This window comes from Schistocerca cancellata, chromosome 9 (assembly GCF_023864275.1).
Source record: "Schistocerca cancellata isolate TAMUIC-IGC-003103 chromosome 9, iqSchCanc2.1, whole genome shotgun sequence".
Classification (NCBI taxonomy): domain Eukaryota; kingdom Metazoa; phylum Arthropoda; class Insecta; order Orthoptera; family Acrididae; genus Schistocerca; species Schistocerca cancellata.
Genome location: NC_064634.1, coordinates 64,468,152 through 64,482,097, shown reverse-complemented (window position 1 = coordinate 64,482,097; position 13,946 = coordinate 64,468,152). Strand labels below are relative to the sequence as shown.

General features: G+C 42.0%; 1 protein-coding gene across 3 annotated transcripts in view; it reads right to left on the bottom strand.

Annotated features, from left to right (window-relative positions):
• The window catches only part of LOC126100304 (RNA-binding protein 26), a 248,156-nt gene extending 235,787 nt beyond the window's left edge, over positions 1 to 12,369 (bottom strand). For 2 of the 3 annotated variants that reach the window (XM_049910913.1, XM_049910914.1), the window contains exons 1-2: positions 12,009 to 12,369; positions 3,042 to 3,160 (exon numbers count right to left, since the gene is read on the bottom strand). In XM_049910913.1, the coding sequence (XP_049766870.1) occupies positions 3,042 to 3,160; positions 12,009 to 12,067 (178 nt within the window). In that variant the 5' untranslated portion in view covers positions 12,068 to 12,369. The remainder of the gene's footprint in view (positions 1 to 3,041; positions 3,161 to 12,008) is intronic. The other variant, XM_049910912.1, reaches the window with a different exon arrangement.
• Between the last annotated feature and the right edge of the window lie 1,577 nt (positions 12,370 to 13,946).

Here is a 13,946-nt window from a genome sequence, read left to right as displayed (position 1 = left end):
AGTGTAGCCATGTATGGAAGTGAAACATGGACAATAAATAGTTTGGACAAGAAGAGAATAGAAGCTTTTGAGATGTGGTGTTACAGAAGAATGCTGAAGATTAGATGGGTAGATCACGTAACTAATGAGGAGGTACTGATAGGATTGGGGGGAAGAGAAGTTTGTGGCACAACTTTACTAGAAGAAGGGATCGTTTGATAGGACATGTTCTGAGGCATCAAGGTGTAATCTCCCCACGGAAAATTACCCTCTACCACGCAATAATTAATAATGGTCAATCAAATCATCCACATTTATTTATGTATGAAAAGTATCTGAGCAGATTTTCTAGTAATATATGCGCCGACAGCTCGTCGACGCCAAGGTATTTTTCGAGTACGTTTATTCTTTGGAACAACAGAGGTACACAGGTGTATGCTCCATGGTCATTATAGTTATGGAAAGAGAGATAGAAAGAGAGAGAAAGGAACAGCTTCGGAAAGTATCGGTTGGAAGATTTTCGTATTGCAAAAGGAGATTTATTTACTCTTCTTCGCGATAAAGCGAGGCAGGAAAGTTTGTGCCGCTAGCAGGGTAGACAAAGAGAAAGAAGGACTTGTAAAAGTAAATTTCATGAGACTAAAAATCCACGGAAACGGAACATGTACGGAAATGGATTCAATATACAATTTTCCTCAGAAATAAGGTTTGTGACCATTTCATTTTAGAGTGAATGACGAATGCGTTCTCTGTCTGAATTGTTGATGATTGTCTGGGGCCTGTAATTAATTGGGAAGTTTCAGCTGTGACGAAGAGAGCCTGCAATCTCTGAGTTTTATTGAAATCGTCCAAAAAGGCTTCGTCCACATCTGAAATTTTAGATCTGTCGTAAACTGAACGAAGTGTTCAAAACGATCGATTTTTTCCCAACTGAATGCAGCGCTTAATGTGAAGATCTTTTCTAGCAAGCCAGCCGCTGAATATTAAGAAGAAGGGCTCCACCAGAGATTTTAATAGGCTGTTTTCATGTAACTTAAGACTTTCAGCAAAATCGATTTAAGTAGTAAGGGCATTCATTAGAAAGGGATCACCAATTTAGTATTGGAGGGCAGCGTGGAGGGTAAAAATCGTAGAGGGAGACCAAGAGATGAATACACTAAGCAGATTCAGAAGGATGTAGGTTGCAGTAGTTACTGGGAGATGAAGAAGCTTGCACAGGATAGAGTAGCATGGAGAGCTGCATCAAACCAGTCTCAGGACTGAAAACCACAACAACAACAGAGTATACCATATTAAATATGGACTTGATAGCCATTACAAGTGTTTCTGTATGAATAAAAAGCAGATTCAACTTAAATTTTAAATGCTTTATGCAAGTAGACTGCATCCTCCGAACACCCAATTTTTTTAAATATGAACTTTCAAGAACTGACTTTAAAATCAAGTTACGTAGCCTCTGTATGGAAGGTATTAGGTATTGATTTCATCAACACTGCTTTACACTGCCTAGCACATATCTGCTACTACAGAGTGAAGGGACGTCGGAAGGAAGGAATATTGAGGTAGGTGGACTTTCGATAATTCAGAGACAGAGCCAAAACGACCGACCCCACCCCGCTGGAAGGGGTTGAGTGTGTCAGCTGCGTTTGTGTGAATGTGTGTGCATGTATGTTGTCTATTTCAGAAGAAGGCCTTCTGGTAGAAAACATACATGTTTAATAGTCTTTTTGTTGTGCATGTCTGTGACTCAACATCAACACTATATTGTGAGCAGCAATCTATCCTTTTCATAATATTGTCATTATTCCATCCTGGATTTTCCATTGTTTAATATGTATTGTTATATTTACTTATCTGACTATGTTGACTGCTCTGTTGCAAAATTCATATATTACATAATGTCATTTCATTTTATGATTTATTTAATGCATTTTCATCAGTTAAAATTCATTGCAATTCCTTAATTTTCTGTTTTTAACAATCACATCATTGCATCAAAATGGATGTAAGTTCTAGGTTGAAACACTGTTGCACACTCAGCTTTGCTTGAAGTATCGATGCAGCACTTGTGCCAATCAGTTTAGTAAACACGTAACAGATTCTAAAACACACATAGTATGGCAACTTTACAGCAATAGCAGCAATATCAATTCTTTGAAGCTGATTTTTTATGGGAAGCTTTTCAATATTCAAAAGGCATCAACAGATATAATATTCATAGGTACTTCATACTACCCAAATCTCCTGACTTCCACCCCAATTCCATCAGGTTCAAAGAGTATAACACAACACCAATGATGACTTGCACCTCACACTTACTCCCAAGGGATGGAAAATCGAGGATGGAATGTAACAATGTTATGAGAAGGATAGTTGCTACTTACCATATAGCAGAGATGCCGAGTTGCAGATAGAGACAACAAAGAGACTGTCGGAAAGTGAGCTGCACATGCCAGACCGTGTGCGCACTGTCTATTTTCGGAAAGCTTACTTTCCAATGGCCTTTTGTTATGCCTATCTGCGACTCAGAACTCCACTAAATGGTGAGTAGCAACTATCCTTTTCTTCATACTGCCATTCCCAAGTGAAACTGTCAGAACTTACTGAGGAGTAATAGCATCACAAATAAAGTTGGAAAAAATACGAAATGGTGTCCACACAATGCAAGACAGGACTGCCTGTCTTCCAGTTACAATAATCTTCTTTCAGCTTTAAAATGTCATCTCAACTACATTTATCTAATATGGTGTTTTTCTTTTTCACTTTCCTCTTTACATTACAGTACACACACACACACACACACACACACACACACACACACACACACACACACACACACACACACACACACACACACACACACACACACACACAGAGAGAGAGAGAGAGAGAGAGAGAGAGAGAGAGAGAGAGAGAGAGAGAGAGAGAGTGTGTGTGTGTGTGTGTGTGTGTGTGTGTGTGTTTCCTTAAGGCTACTTAAAACTGCTCTCCTGAGAGTCAAATTAAAAATTTACAACACTTACAAACATATCGTAACCACTATACATCTTTACACTGCTCACCTTGCTGTAGAAAAACATCAAGCTGTTCAATCATGATAGCACGAAGTTCTGCTGGTGGTTTGTCCTTTTTCACCAATGCAAAAACATACTTCGCTAAGGCAACAGGATCAGCGTCACACCTGCAACAACAGAACAGTTATATTTCATTTATTTTCCGTGAACAAAAATTTAATTTTTTTCTGTATATTGTGTTCCTTTACTTAAAGCTATGTTAATAAAGTTGAAGCAACAGTCAACCAGTAGTATGTTTCGTCAACTGAGTTCAGGAAATATATGGCGAACAGAAGGTATCATAGTTGGTTGGTTTATTTAAAAGAAGAGGGAAGGGACCAAACGACGAGGTCATCGGTCCCACGTTCCAAAGGAAACAATGCCACAAGAGTGAGAATAAGGCAATGAGACAACACAAAACAGAATGAAAGGAAAAACCACAACAACGACTGAAGGGCAACAAACACTTCAATGGACAAAAGGGGACAAGAAAACCACAAAGACACAAGAAACAGGTAGAAGACGTTAAAACAAGAATGCAGGTTACCATGGCTGGCTGACCACGAGGATAAAAAGGAAAGGCCAGCCACTCTGCAACACATTAAAACCTCCACCCTTAAAGCACTAGGGTGAAGGATACACAGGGACAAAGGACATGTGCTAAAACTTAGAGCAAATGATAAAACTCACCCTCACAAATAAAACATGAAACTAAAGCTGCTGTTGAGGCATTGTTACCCAACACCGAAGGTAGGGTGCTGGGAAAGTTAAAAATCCACCGCAGAGCGGCTGAAAGTGGGCAGTCTAGCAAGAGATGGACGACTGTCATTTGTGAGCCACAGTGACATCAAGATGGGTCCTCGCGACGGACAAGGTAACCATGTGTCAGCCACATACAGCCAATGCGGAGCCGACAGAGAACCATACAATCCCTGCGAGAGGCGCGCACGGAGGTCTTCCATACATTTGTCGTTTCCCTAATAGCACACAGCTTGTTGTGCATACTGAGGTTATGCCATTCCATCTCCCAAAGCTGCAAAACCTTACGGCAGAGTACTGAACAGAGGTCAGCAACAGTCAACCAGTAGTATGTTTCATCCATAAGCGGTTTCTGCGTAGCCTGTTTGGCCAGGCCTGTTTGGCCTGTTTGGAATCCCTACGATTCCGACATGATCTGGGATCCTAACAAACACCACTGAACAACTGGACTGTTCCAAGGCATAGATTGACTCCTGGATGGTCGCTACGATAGGATGACGAGGGTAGCACTGGTCGATAGCTTGTAGGCTGCTCAAGGAGTCAGTACACAGGAGAAATAACTCACCTGGGCATGAGCGGATGTGCTCAAGAGCACGAGATATGGCCACCAGCTCTGCAGTGAAAACACTGAAGCCATCTGGCAAGGAGTGCTGCTCTATATGTCCTCCATGAACATAGGCAAAGCCAACGTGACCATCAGACATCGAGCCATCAGTGTAAACCACTTCATGGTCCCAGTACAAGTCGAGTGGTAGTGGAGAGTTGCACGGTTAACCGAGTCCTTAGGGCCACGCGGAAGGTCCAGGCGAAGTCGCGGCCTAGGTGTGCACCATGGAGGTGTTTGTGAATCAACCTCAAGTATAGTAGGTACAGGCAAGGACTCCAATTCGAAGAGAAGGGATCGCAGACAAACTGGGCCGCCAATAAGGAAGATGAACCACCCTGGGAGAGAAATGAAGACGGTAATTCGGAAGCGCTGGAGAACTACGAATGTGTGCAACATAACTGGAGAGCAACTGCGCACACCTAACCTGCAATGGAGGGACTCCAGCCTCCACCAGGACGCTGGTCACCAGACTCGTCCTAAAAGTTCCTGTCGCTAGGCGAACACCACAGTGGTGCACTGGGTTGAGTAAATGCAACACTGATGGTGCTGCCGAACCTTAAATCACACTACCATATTCAAGGCGGGATTGAAAAAGGGCTCTGTAGAGCTGCAGCAGCGTAGAGCGATCTGCACCCCAGCTGGTGTCACTCAGGCAGCGGAAGGCATTGAGGAGCTGAAAGCACTTCCACTTAAGCTGACAGAGGTGAGGAAGCCAAGTCAATCGGGCATAGAAAAACAGTCCTAAGAATCGATATGTCTCCACTACGGTGAGTGGATTGCCATTAAGGCACAGTTCTGGTTCCGGATGAACAGTACAATGCCGAAAGAAGTGCATAACACATGACTTTGCGGCCTAAAACTGGAAACTGTGGGCTAGAGCCCATGACTGTGCATTGTGGATGGCTCCCTGTACACGCCACTCAGCAACACCAGTACTGATGGAGCAGTATGAAATGCAGAAGTCGTCTACATACAGAGAAGGTGAGACGGACAGCCCTAAAGCTGCTGCTAGACCATTAATGGCCACTAAAAATAGTGGAGATACACTCAATACAGAGCCCTAGGGGACCCCATTCTCCAGGATATGGGGGGAACTATGGGAGGCACCAACTTGGACACGGAAAGTACAAAGTGACAGGAAATTGTGGATAAAAATCTGGAGCAGGCCTCGGGGACCCCACTCATATAATGTGGCAAGGATATGATGTGGCCAGGTCGTTTCATACACTTTTCATAAATCAAGAGATACTGCAACCAGGTGTTGGTGTCTGGAAAAGGCTGTTCGGATGGCAGAGAGTCGACGGACACAAGATCATTAGTGGTAGAGCGACCCTGGCAGAAGCCAACCTGACATGGAATCATTAGGCCACATGACTCCACGGCCCAACGCAACCGCCGACACACCATACTTTCCAGCAGCTTACAAAGAACTAGAATGAAATTTTCACTCTACAGTGGAGTGTGCGCTTATGTGAAACTTCATGGCAGATTAAAACTGTGTGCTGGACCGAGACTTGAACTCAGCTTTAATTCCGCCAGTACCTCATCTCCTACCTTCCAAACTTCACAGAAGCTCTCCTGCAAACCCTGCAGAACTAGCACTCCTGGAAGAAAGGATATTGCGGAGACATGGCTTAGCCACAGCCCGGGGGATGCTTCTAGAATGAAATTTTCTACATCTACATCTACATACATACTCCGCAATCCACCATACGGTGCGTGGCGGAGGGTACCTCGTACCACAACTAGCATCTTCTCTCCCTGTTCCACTCCCAAACAGAACGAGGGAAACATTACTGCCTATATGCCTCTGTACGAGCCCTAATCTCTCTTATCTTATCTTTGTGGTCTTTCCGTGAAATGTAAGTTGGCGGCAGTAAAATTTTAGTTCAGTCAGCCTCAAACGCTGGTTCTCTAAATTTCCTCAGTAGCGATTCACGAAAAGAATGCCTCCTTTCCTCTAGAGACTCCCACCTGAGTTCCTGTAGCATTTCCGTAACATTCGCGAAATGATCAAACCTACCAGTAACAAATCTAGCAGCCCGCCTCTGAATTGCTTCTATGTCCTCCCTCAATCCGACCTGATAGGAATCCCAAACGCTCGAGCAGTACTCAAGAATAGGTCGTATTAGTGTTTTATAAGCGGTCTGCTTTACAGATGAACCACATCTTCCCAAAATTCTACGAATGAGCCGAAGACGACTATCTGCCTTCCCCACAACTGCCATTACATGCTTGTTCCACTTCGCCACACACTGTCAGGTGGCTTGCAGAGTATGGATGTAGATACTGCTCTGCAATGTTATGCCCAAATATTTAATTGACGTGACTGTGTCAAGCGCTACACTACTAATGGAGTATTCAAACATTACGGGATTCTTTTTCCTATTCATCTGCATTAATTTACATTTATCTACATTTAGAGTTAGCTGCCATTCTTTACACCAATCACAAATCCTGTCCAAGTCATCTTGTATCCTCCTACAGTCACTCAACAACGACACCTTCCCATACACCACAGCATCAGCAGCAAACAGCCACACCTTGCTATCTACCCTATCCAAAAGATCATTTATGTAGATAGAAAACAACAGCGGACCTACCACACTTCCCTGGGGCACTCCAGATGATACCCTCACCTCCGATGAACACTCACCATCGAGGACAATGTACTGGGTTCTATTACTTAAGAAGTCTTTGAGCCACTCACATACTTGGGAACCAATCCCATATGCTCGTACCTTAGTTAGGAGTCTGCAGTGGGGCACTGACTCAAAGGCAATTTTCACTCTACAGCGGAGTGTGCGCTGATATGAAACTTCCTGGCACATTAAAACTGTGCACCAGACTGAGACTCGAACTCGGGACCTCTGCCTTTCGTGGGCATGTGCTCGACCAACTGAGCTACCCAAGCACTACTCACGCCCTGTCCTCACAGCTTTAATTGAGCCAGTACCTCGTCTCCTACCTTCCAAACTTCACAGAAGCTCTCCTAAAAACCCTGCAGAACTAGCACTCCTGGAAGAAAGGATATTGCAGAGACATGGCTTAGCCACAGCCTGGGGAATGTTTCTAGAATGAAATTTTCACTCTACAGCGGAGTGTGCGCTGATATGAAACTTCCTGGAAGATTAAAACTGTGTGCCGGACCGAGATTCAAACTCAGGACCTTTGCCTTTCGCGGGCAAGTGCTCTACCAACTGAGCTATCCAAGCACGACTCACATCCCGTCCTCACAGCTTTAATTCCGCCATTACCTCATCTCCTACCTTCCAAACTTCACAGAAGCTCTCCTGTGAACCCTGCCATCCTTAGCCTGGCGTTCCTCCTATGGTGTGGCCAGGGAGGGGAATGATTTAGGGTTGACTTTCTTGCATTGTATTGAGACTTGGAACACTTAAGAGACTGATGGTGTGTGATCACCAGCAAGTGATGACGTGGTACGCTTCATTGCGCGTCATCTGCGCTGATGCCACCCACTCCGACTGGGGGCCTCCCCACAGGGGCCACCAAGCCGCAGCGAAGGCCACCTGGCAGAATAGCCATTGCTGGGAATCCCGGTGCCCCAGCGTGATGAGCATCTACTGCTTGGCATACGTGGGGAGTTACCAGCGCAGGCATCAGCAGAGTGAGCCCTGTGTTGTCAGGGGGCTACAACCAACAGGGTACATAGCGGCCCCACCACAACAGACTGGCTACCGTGCTGGATATCAGGTGCAAAGAAGTGCATGGTCATCGTCGGCATAGAAAACGACACTGCATAGTGGGTGGAGCAAATTCACCCAGGAAGGCGTCCTCGCCCAAGAGATGCAAAATGAGCTGGACTGCAGTTCAACAACAAGAAAATGGGCTAAAGATCTCAAGGCACAATGGACACGATGCACCATGTACGACGCCCTTCCCCAGTTGGCTTGCTCTTTGGGAAAATTTTGAAAAATGGGGGTCAAACCCTACAGGGGACCATCACATAAAGGCCAGAACATGAGAGACTCCTTTTAGTCGCCTCTTACGACAGGCAGGGAAACCTCGGGCCTATTCTAATACCCGGACCCGCAGAAGGTAGAGCACGAATGGGGACGTGCTAGGTGGGAAAGTTGATCAGCCTGGAGTCATACTGAGATAGTATGGACAATTACAATTAACACTGCTGGCAACTGTATAGTAAGCAGGAGATCCCGAGTTTGAATTCAGGTCGGACACGCATTTTCATTGGGCACCGCTAATTCCACATAAAGTAGAAATGCAGCTGACATCATTAGTTCCTTCCCTCCCCCCCTCCTCCTCCACCTTCAATTAACATAAATTATGTTCTGTGCAAAATTCTACCGGATGGCTTCCTCTATCATTCCTTTTCAACCAGTCCATGCGCTCCTACTACTTTTCTTTCTCTTTCTTTTGCTTCTATTGAATTTCAGTTCCCACCACAATTAATTCTTTAACCTCCCTTAACTATCAAAATAATTTTATTATTATTATTATTATTATTTTTTATCTTGTCATACATTCTTATAATCTTATCAGCTCCAAGCTATCTGGCATATCAACTTTTACAATTGTCTTGTGTTGACTTAGTAACTCTCGTAGCTATGATAATGTGTTCACTAAGTTGTTCACAGCAGATTCACCTCATTCTGATTAAATTATTCAATATTAGTCCTACTCCTGCAGTAACCCTACATGATTCTGTATTTATAATCCTGTTCGTCCAGCCAACATACTTCACTAATTTCCACTATATGTAACTTCAATCTATTCAATTCTCTTTTCAATGCTCTAACTTCCCTACTAGATTAAGGAACTCCACATTCTAAAATACAGAGCGCCAGTTTTCATTTTCCAGAGGATGACATCCTTCTGAGCAATCCCCACCTGAATATCCGAAAATTTGGAACTATTTTATCTCCGGAATATTTCACCCAAATGGATGCCATCATTGTAACTGTACAGTAGAGCTGCATGTTCTCAGGTAAAATAACGGCATAGTTTCACTTTGCCTTCAGTCGTTTACAGTACCGGCACAGAAATGACATGCTGTCTGCTACAATGCCCGATCAGTCAATTGTACACACTGTCAGCCCTGCAACTGCTGAAAAGCTTGCTGTCTCTCCTTCAGGAAGCATACCTTTTCACTGTGGTGGCATCTGCAGTATAGCTATCTGCATCACTAACGCATGCATGCCACACCACCTTAGCAAAGTCAGTGGTTCATGGGTGATTTGTATGCTATGTATCACATTTTGTGGAGTCTGGTCATTATTTCAATAGGTTGTACATAATATACACATTCCATAAACAGTACTAAATGAGAATTTATATCAATTTTAGAAGATCTCTCTCTGTCTGGAATAACAAATGCCTTATCCCCGAGGCAGCTGGGAAAGAAATATTTTTCATATTAACAGAATCTTCCGTCGGTTCTTGGTAGAACAACATTATAATAATAAATGAAAAGCACTAGTTTGCTTTTTCACTATTTTCTCAACATAAAGGAATTTCTGCCTCACAAACTTTGACTTTTGTGCACGTGTGTGCGTGTGTGTGTGTGTGTGTGTGTGTAATTGCTACCACTGATTATTCTTTGCAGGTTACTCGTGGTTTCCTTAAATTTTCAGTGGCGCAGCTTACACTTTAAGGTGGTTCTCTCTCTCTCTCTCTCTCTTTTTTGGAGGGAGGGGGTGATTATGATTATGATTATGATGATGATGATTATGATAAAGTGCCCGACTTTTGTAGAGTAGGCTAATTCAAGGTCTACGGTAGATTAAATGAAGACAGTGCCTTTGTGAGTTGTCAAGCCAATGAATGCTGTGTGACAAGAAACTAGTAACTGGAACGAAGGTTGTAGCAACAAATTCATGTGGCTCATTGATTCGGGTTTAGGACAGACTGGACACTGATAAATGGGTTGTGATATGATAAAATAAAAGGCTGCCTGCATTTACCAAGTAGTTCAAGTTATTTTTCATAAGATAGTAATCACATTACAAGGCATTGTCATTTCAGATTTACATCACACAATAAAAATTTATTTTTATCATTACCACTGTTTTTTTCTGAATCCTTGAACATTTCACCTGTATACTGACGTAAGAACTGGACAACATTCCTTCCAGTCACTCTTATAAAATATGTCATTTGGCCATTTTTTTCTCACTGGTTAGTTACCACCAGCTGCCGACAAATACCATATCTCATGGCAAGTGCTGTCAACACTGCTGGTCTCTTCTCACCTTACTCAGTGATTAAGTGGTTACACTACTTAAAATGGGAATGCGGCAGTTTGTATTGACATGGAAGTTAACAACAGAAGGTAGTTAAATTACAAATTACACTAAGCAGAATGTAAAGGGAGAAGCCTAAAGGAGATGAAAGACAATGAAATGATTGACTAGTGTAAGTTGGGAGAGATGGGTGTTAAGAACCCAGAGTGTACCCGCACCTCCTATCTGCAGCCTTCTGGTGAACTGGTACTGGGAAGGAAAAATTCATATTTTGTGATAATGCAGGCTCTACAGTCAAAGAACACACTCTGTGACAGAGTATAGTGGATAACACAGGTATCATAAGAAACCTTCTTAAGGCAAATCAGGCTTCAAACTTTTGCTATGACTCTGAAACACTGCTAGATTTTTAAGAGAGGATAAAGCAAGAGAAAACCATTTCCATGTTGGTACACTGGAATAAATCACTCAAATTTTCAATAACTCCTTTATGCTAAAAATAATTTTAGAAAGTCTAAGCAAAAAACTTGTTAGAAGCAGTACTACAGAAGGTGAAATGAATATTAAACAAAAATCAGCAAAGCATAGTTAAATTTTGAACTGAATCCCCCACTTCTCACTCCCCCAGTCCAGATCAACAGAACCTAAATGCTGATGTCAATGGAGCTAGGACACTCGCAGACGTCCTGTTTACTTCAGAGAGAGAATCCATGCAAATGCAATAACAACACTCCATTCACAAAGGAAGTTCATAAATTCAAAATAGCATTTGTTGGAACTGCAGCTTTTCGCTATACAGTGAAAAATATCACTGTGGATGAAATCCTCGAAACATGACATTCATATTACTCTAAGATGACTGAGCATGAACCAATTCCCACTAAATAGAACACAACTGGTTTGCAAATAGCAGTATTTGGTCAGACAACATTCAAGTGTGTTTAACTGGATGTACGAGTTTAGAACTATTTGGAAACATATCACATTAGGTGTTAATAAATTTCGACTCATAATTCAGTGACGTTTAATACACGGGGAAAGTCATAGTGGCACAGGCTGTTTTCTCATAAATGAATGTCGTATAGAAATTTAAAGTTGAAAGTAATTCATCATAGTTCTTATGTGCAAACAAAACAGATGTCGATATTTGGAGCCAATCATCGGGATCTCTTAACTACTGTCGGCTTTCTCGGTTGATTTCCTGACTAAAGTAAAACACTGAAATCCCACCATTATGCATACGATAAGGTCGAGAAAATGTCATTATTGCAGGGCTTGATATTCAAACACGCAGAATGTTCGAGTAGACAAAAATCTTTATTAAACGCATAAAACTTCATAAATTTCATCCATTAATTGTGCAACGTTTGCAATCTTTGGCCTACTTACAAAGGTTCCAGTACGGCCGAAAGCCAGCTTTTAAACGACTCTTGATCTTCTATAATCATTGTTAATTTTATACAACTTCTGCATTTACTTAGAACACAAAATGAGACACTCTTGTATTCTTCAATTCTTATACATTACTCCAACGTTCACTCTTCTAAACAAATGTTTACCACACGCACAGATACACAAAGATAAAATATATAAAGATAAATTCGTGTCAAAGAGTTCCTAGACAACACAGGTATGAAAATATAACATAATATTTATGGACATGGGGATAAGGTAAGATTTAAAATTTTGACACATAATTTTATACATAATACTACGAATATAGAGGCAAACTTCCCAGCAATTTGTAAAGTATACACATAATTTTTTCTTAATTTACATATTTGTGTTCGCTTGTGAAGCATTTACTCATTTCATTGTAATAACAGATACATTACAATAATAACATCAGCATTTTTTTAGCCTAGTTAAATCCTAATGTTTTTTATAGGGAAGCACTGATCGTTAAATCTTGATATTTCCAGCACACAAGCAGTCAATATAAGTTTTTTTAGTTTTTCTATTGGCTGCAATTTAAGCTGCGTTTACACCAAATTCAAAAACACGTTTCTGTTCACAACATTGTTTGCAACCACAATCGTTGTTCGTATCTCCGTCTTCACTATGGACTAGCATATCTGCATACGTCTTCGCATCGTCTGCTGCGCTGAACTACATCTGCATCTATATCTATACTCTGCAAAAAACCGTGAGGTGCATGGCAGAGGATACTTCCCATTGTACTAGTTATTAGGGTTTCTTCCTGTTCCAATCGCGTACGAAGCGCGGTAAAAATGATTGTCTGAACGTCTCTGTGCGTGCAGCAATTATTCTCATATTATCATCACGATTCCTATGTGCGCAATACTTAGGGGACTGTAGTATATTCCTTAAGTCAGCATTTAATGCCGGCTCTTGAAACTTTATTAATAGACTTTCTCGGGATAGTTTACGTCTATCTTACAGAGTTCTTCAGTTCAGTTCCTCCAGTAACTCTGTGACACTCTCCCTGGATTATGACAATTTGTGCTGCCCTAATCTGTATGTGCTCAATGTCCCCCGTTATTCCTAACTGGTATGGGTCCTACACACTTCAGCAGTATTCTAGAACTGGTCGCACGAAGGATTTGTAAGCAATCTTCTTTGTAGACTGATTGCTCTTCTCCAGTATTCTACCAATAAACCAAAGTCTACCAGCTGCTTTAAGCATGACTGAGCCAATGTGATCATTCCACTTCTTACGCTATAAAATTTTACACCCAAGTAATTGTATGAGTCAGCCAATTCCAGCTGTGACTCATTGATATTACAGTCATAAGATACTGCGGTTATTCGTTTTGTTAGGTGCAGAACTGTTCATTTCGGAACATTTAGAGCAAGTTGCCAATCTCTGTACCTCTTTGAAATTTTATCAAGATCTGACTGAGTATTTATGCAGCTTCTTCCATATAGTACTTCATTACAGATAACTGCAATATCTGCAAAAACCCTGACTTTATTATTAATATTGTCTACAAGGTCGTTAATATACGATACAAACCGCAAGTGTCCCAACACACTTCCCCAGGGCAACACCCAAAGTTACTATTGCATCTAACAATGACTCTCCATCCAAGATAATGTACTGTGTGCTCCCTACAAAAAGGCCTTAATCCAGTCACAAATTTCACTTGATGCACCATATGATCATACTTCTGACAACAACCGTTGATGCCGTACTGAGTTAAATGCTTTTCGGAAAACAAGGGATACTGCATCTTCCTGACTGCTTCGATCCAAAGCGTTCTGGATGACGTGAGAAACGTGCGAGTTGGGTTTCATATGATCAATGTTTTCTAAATCCCTGCTGGTTGACACTGAGGAGGTCATTCTTTTCAAGACACTTCATTA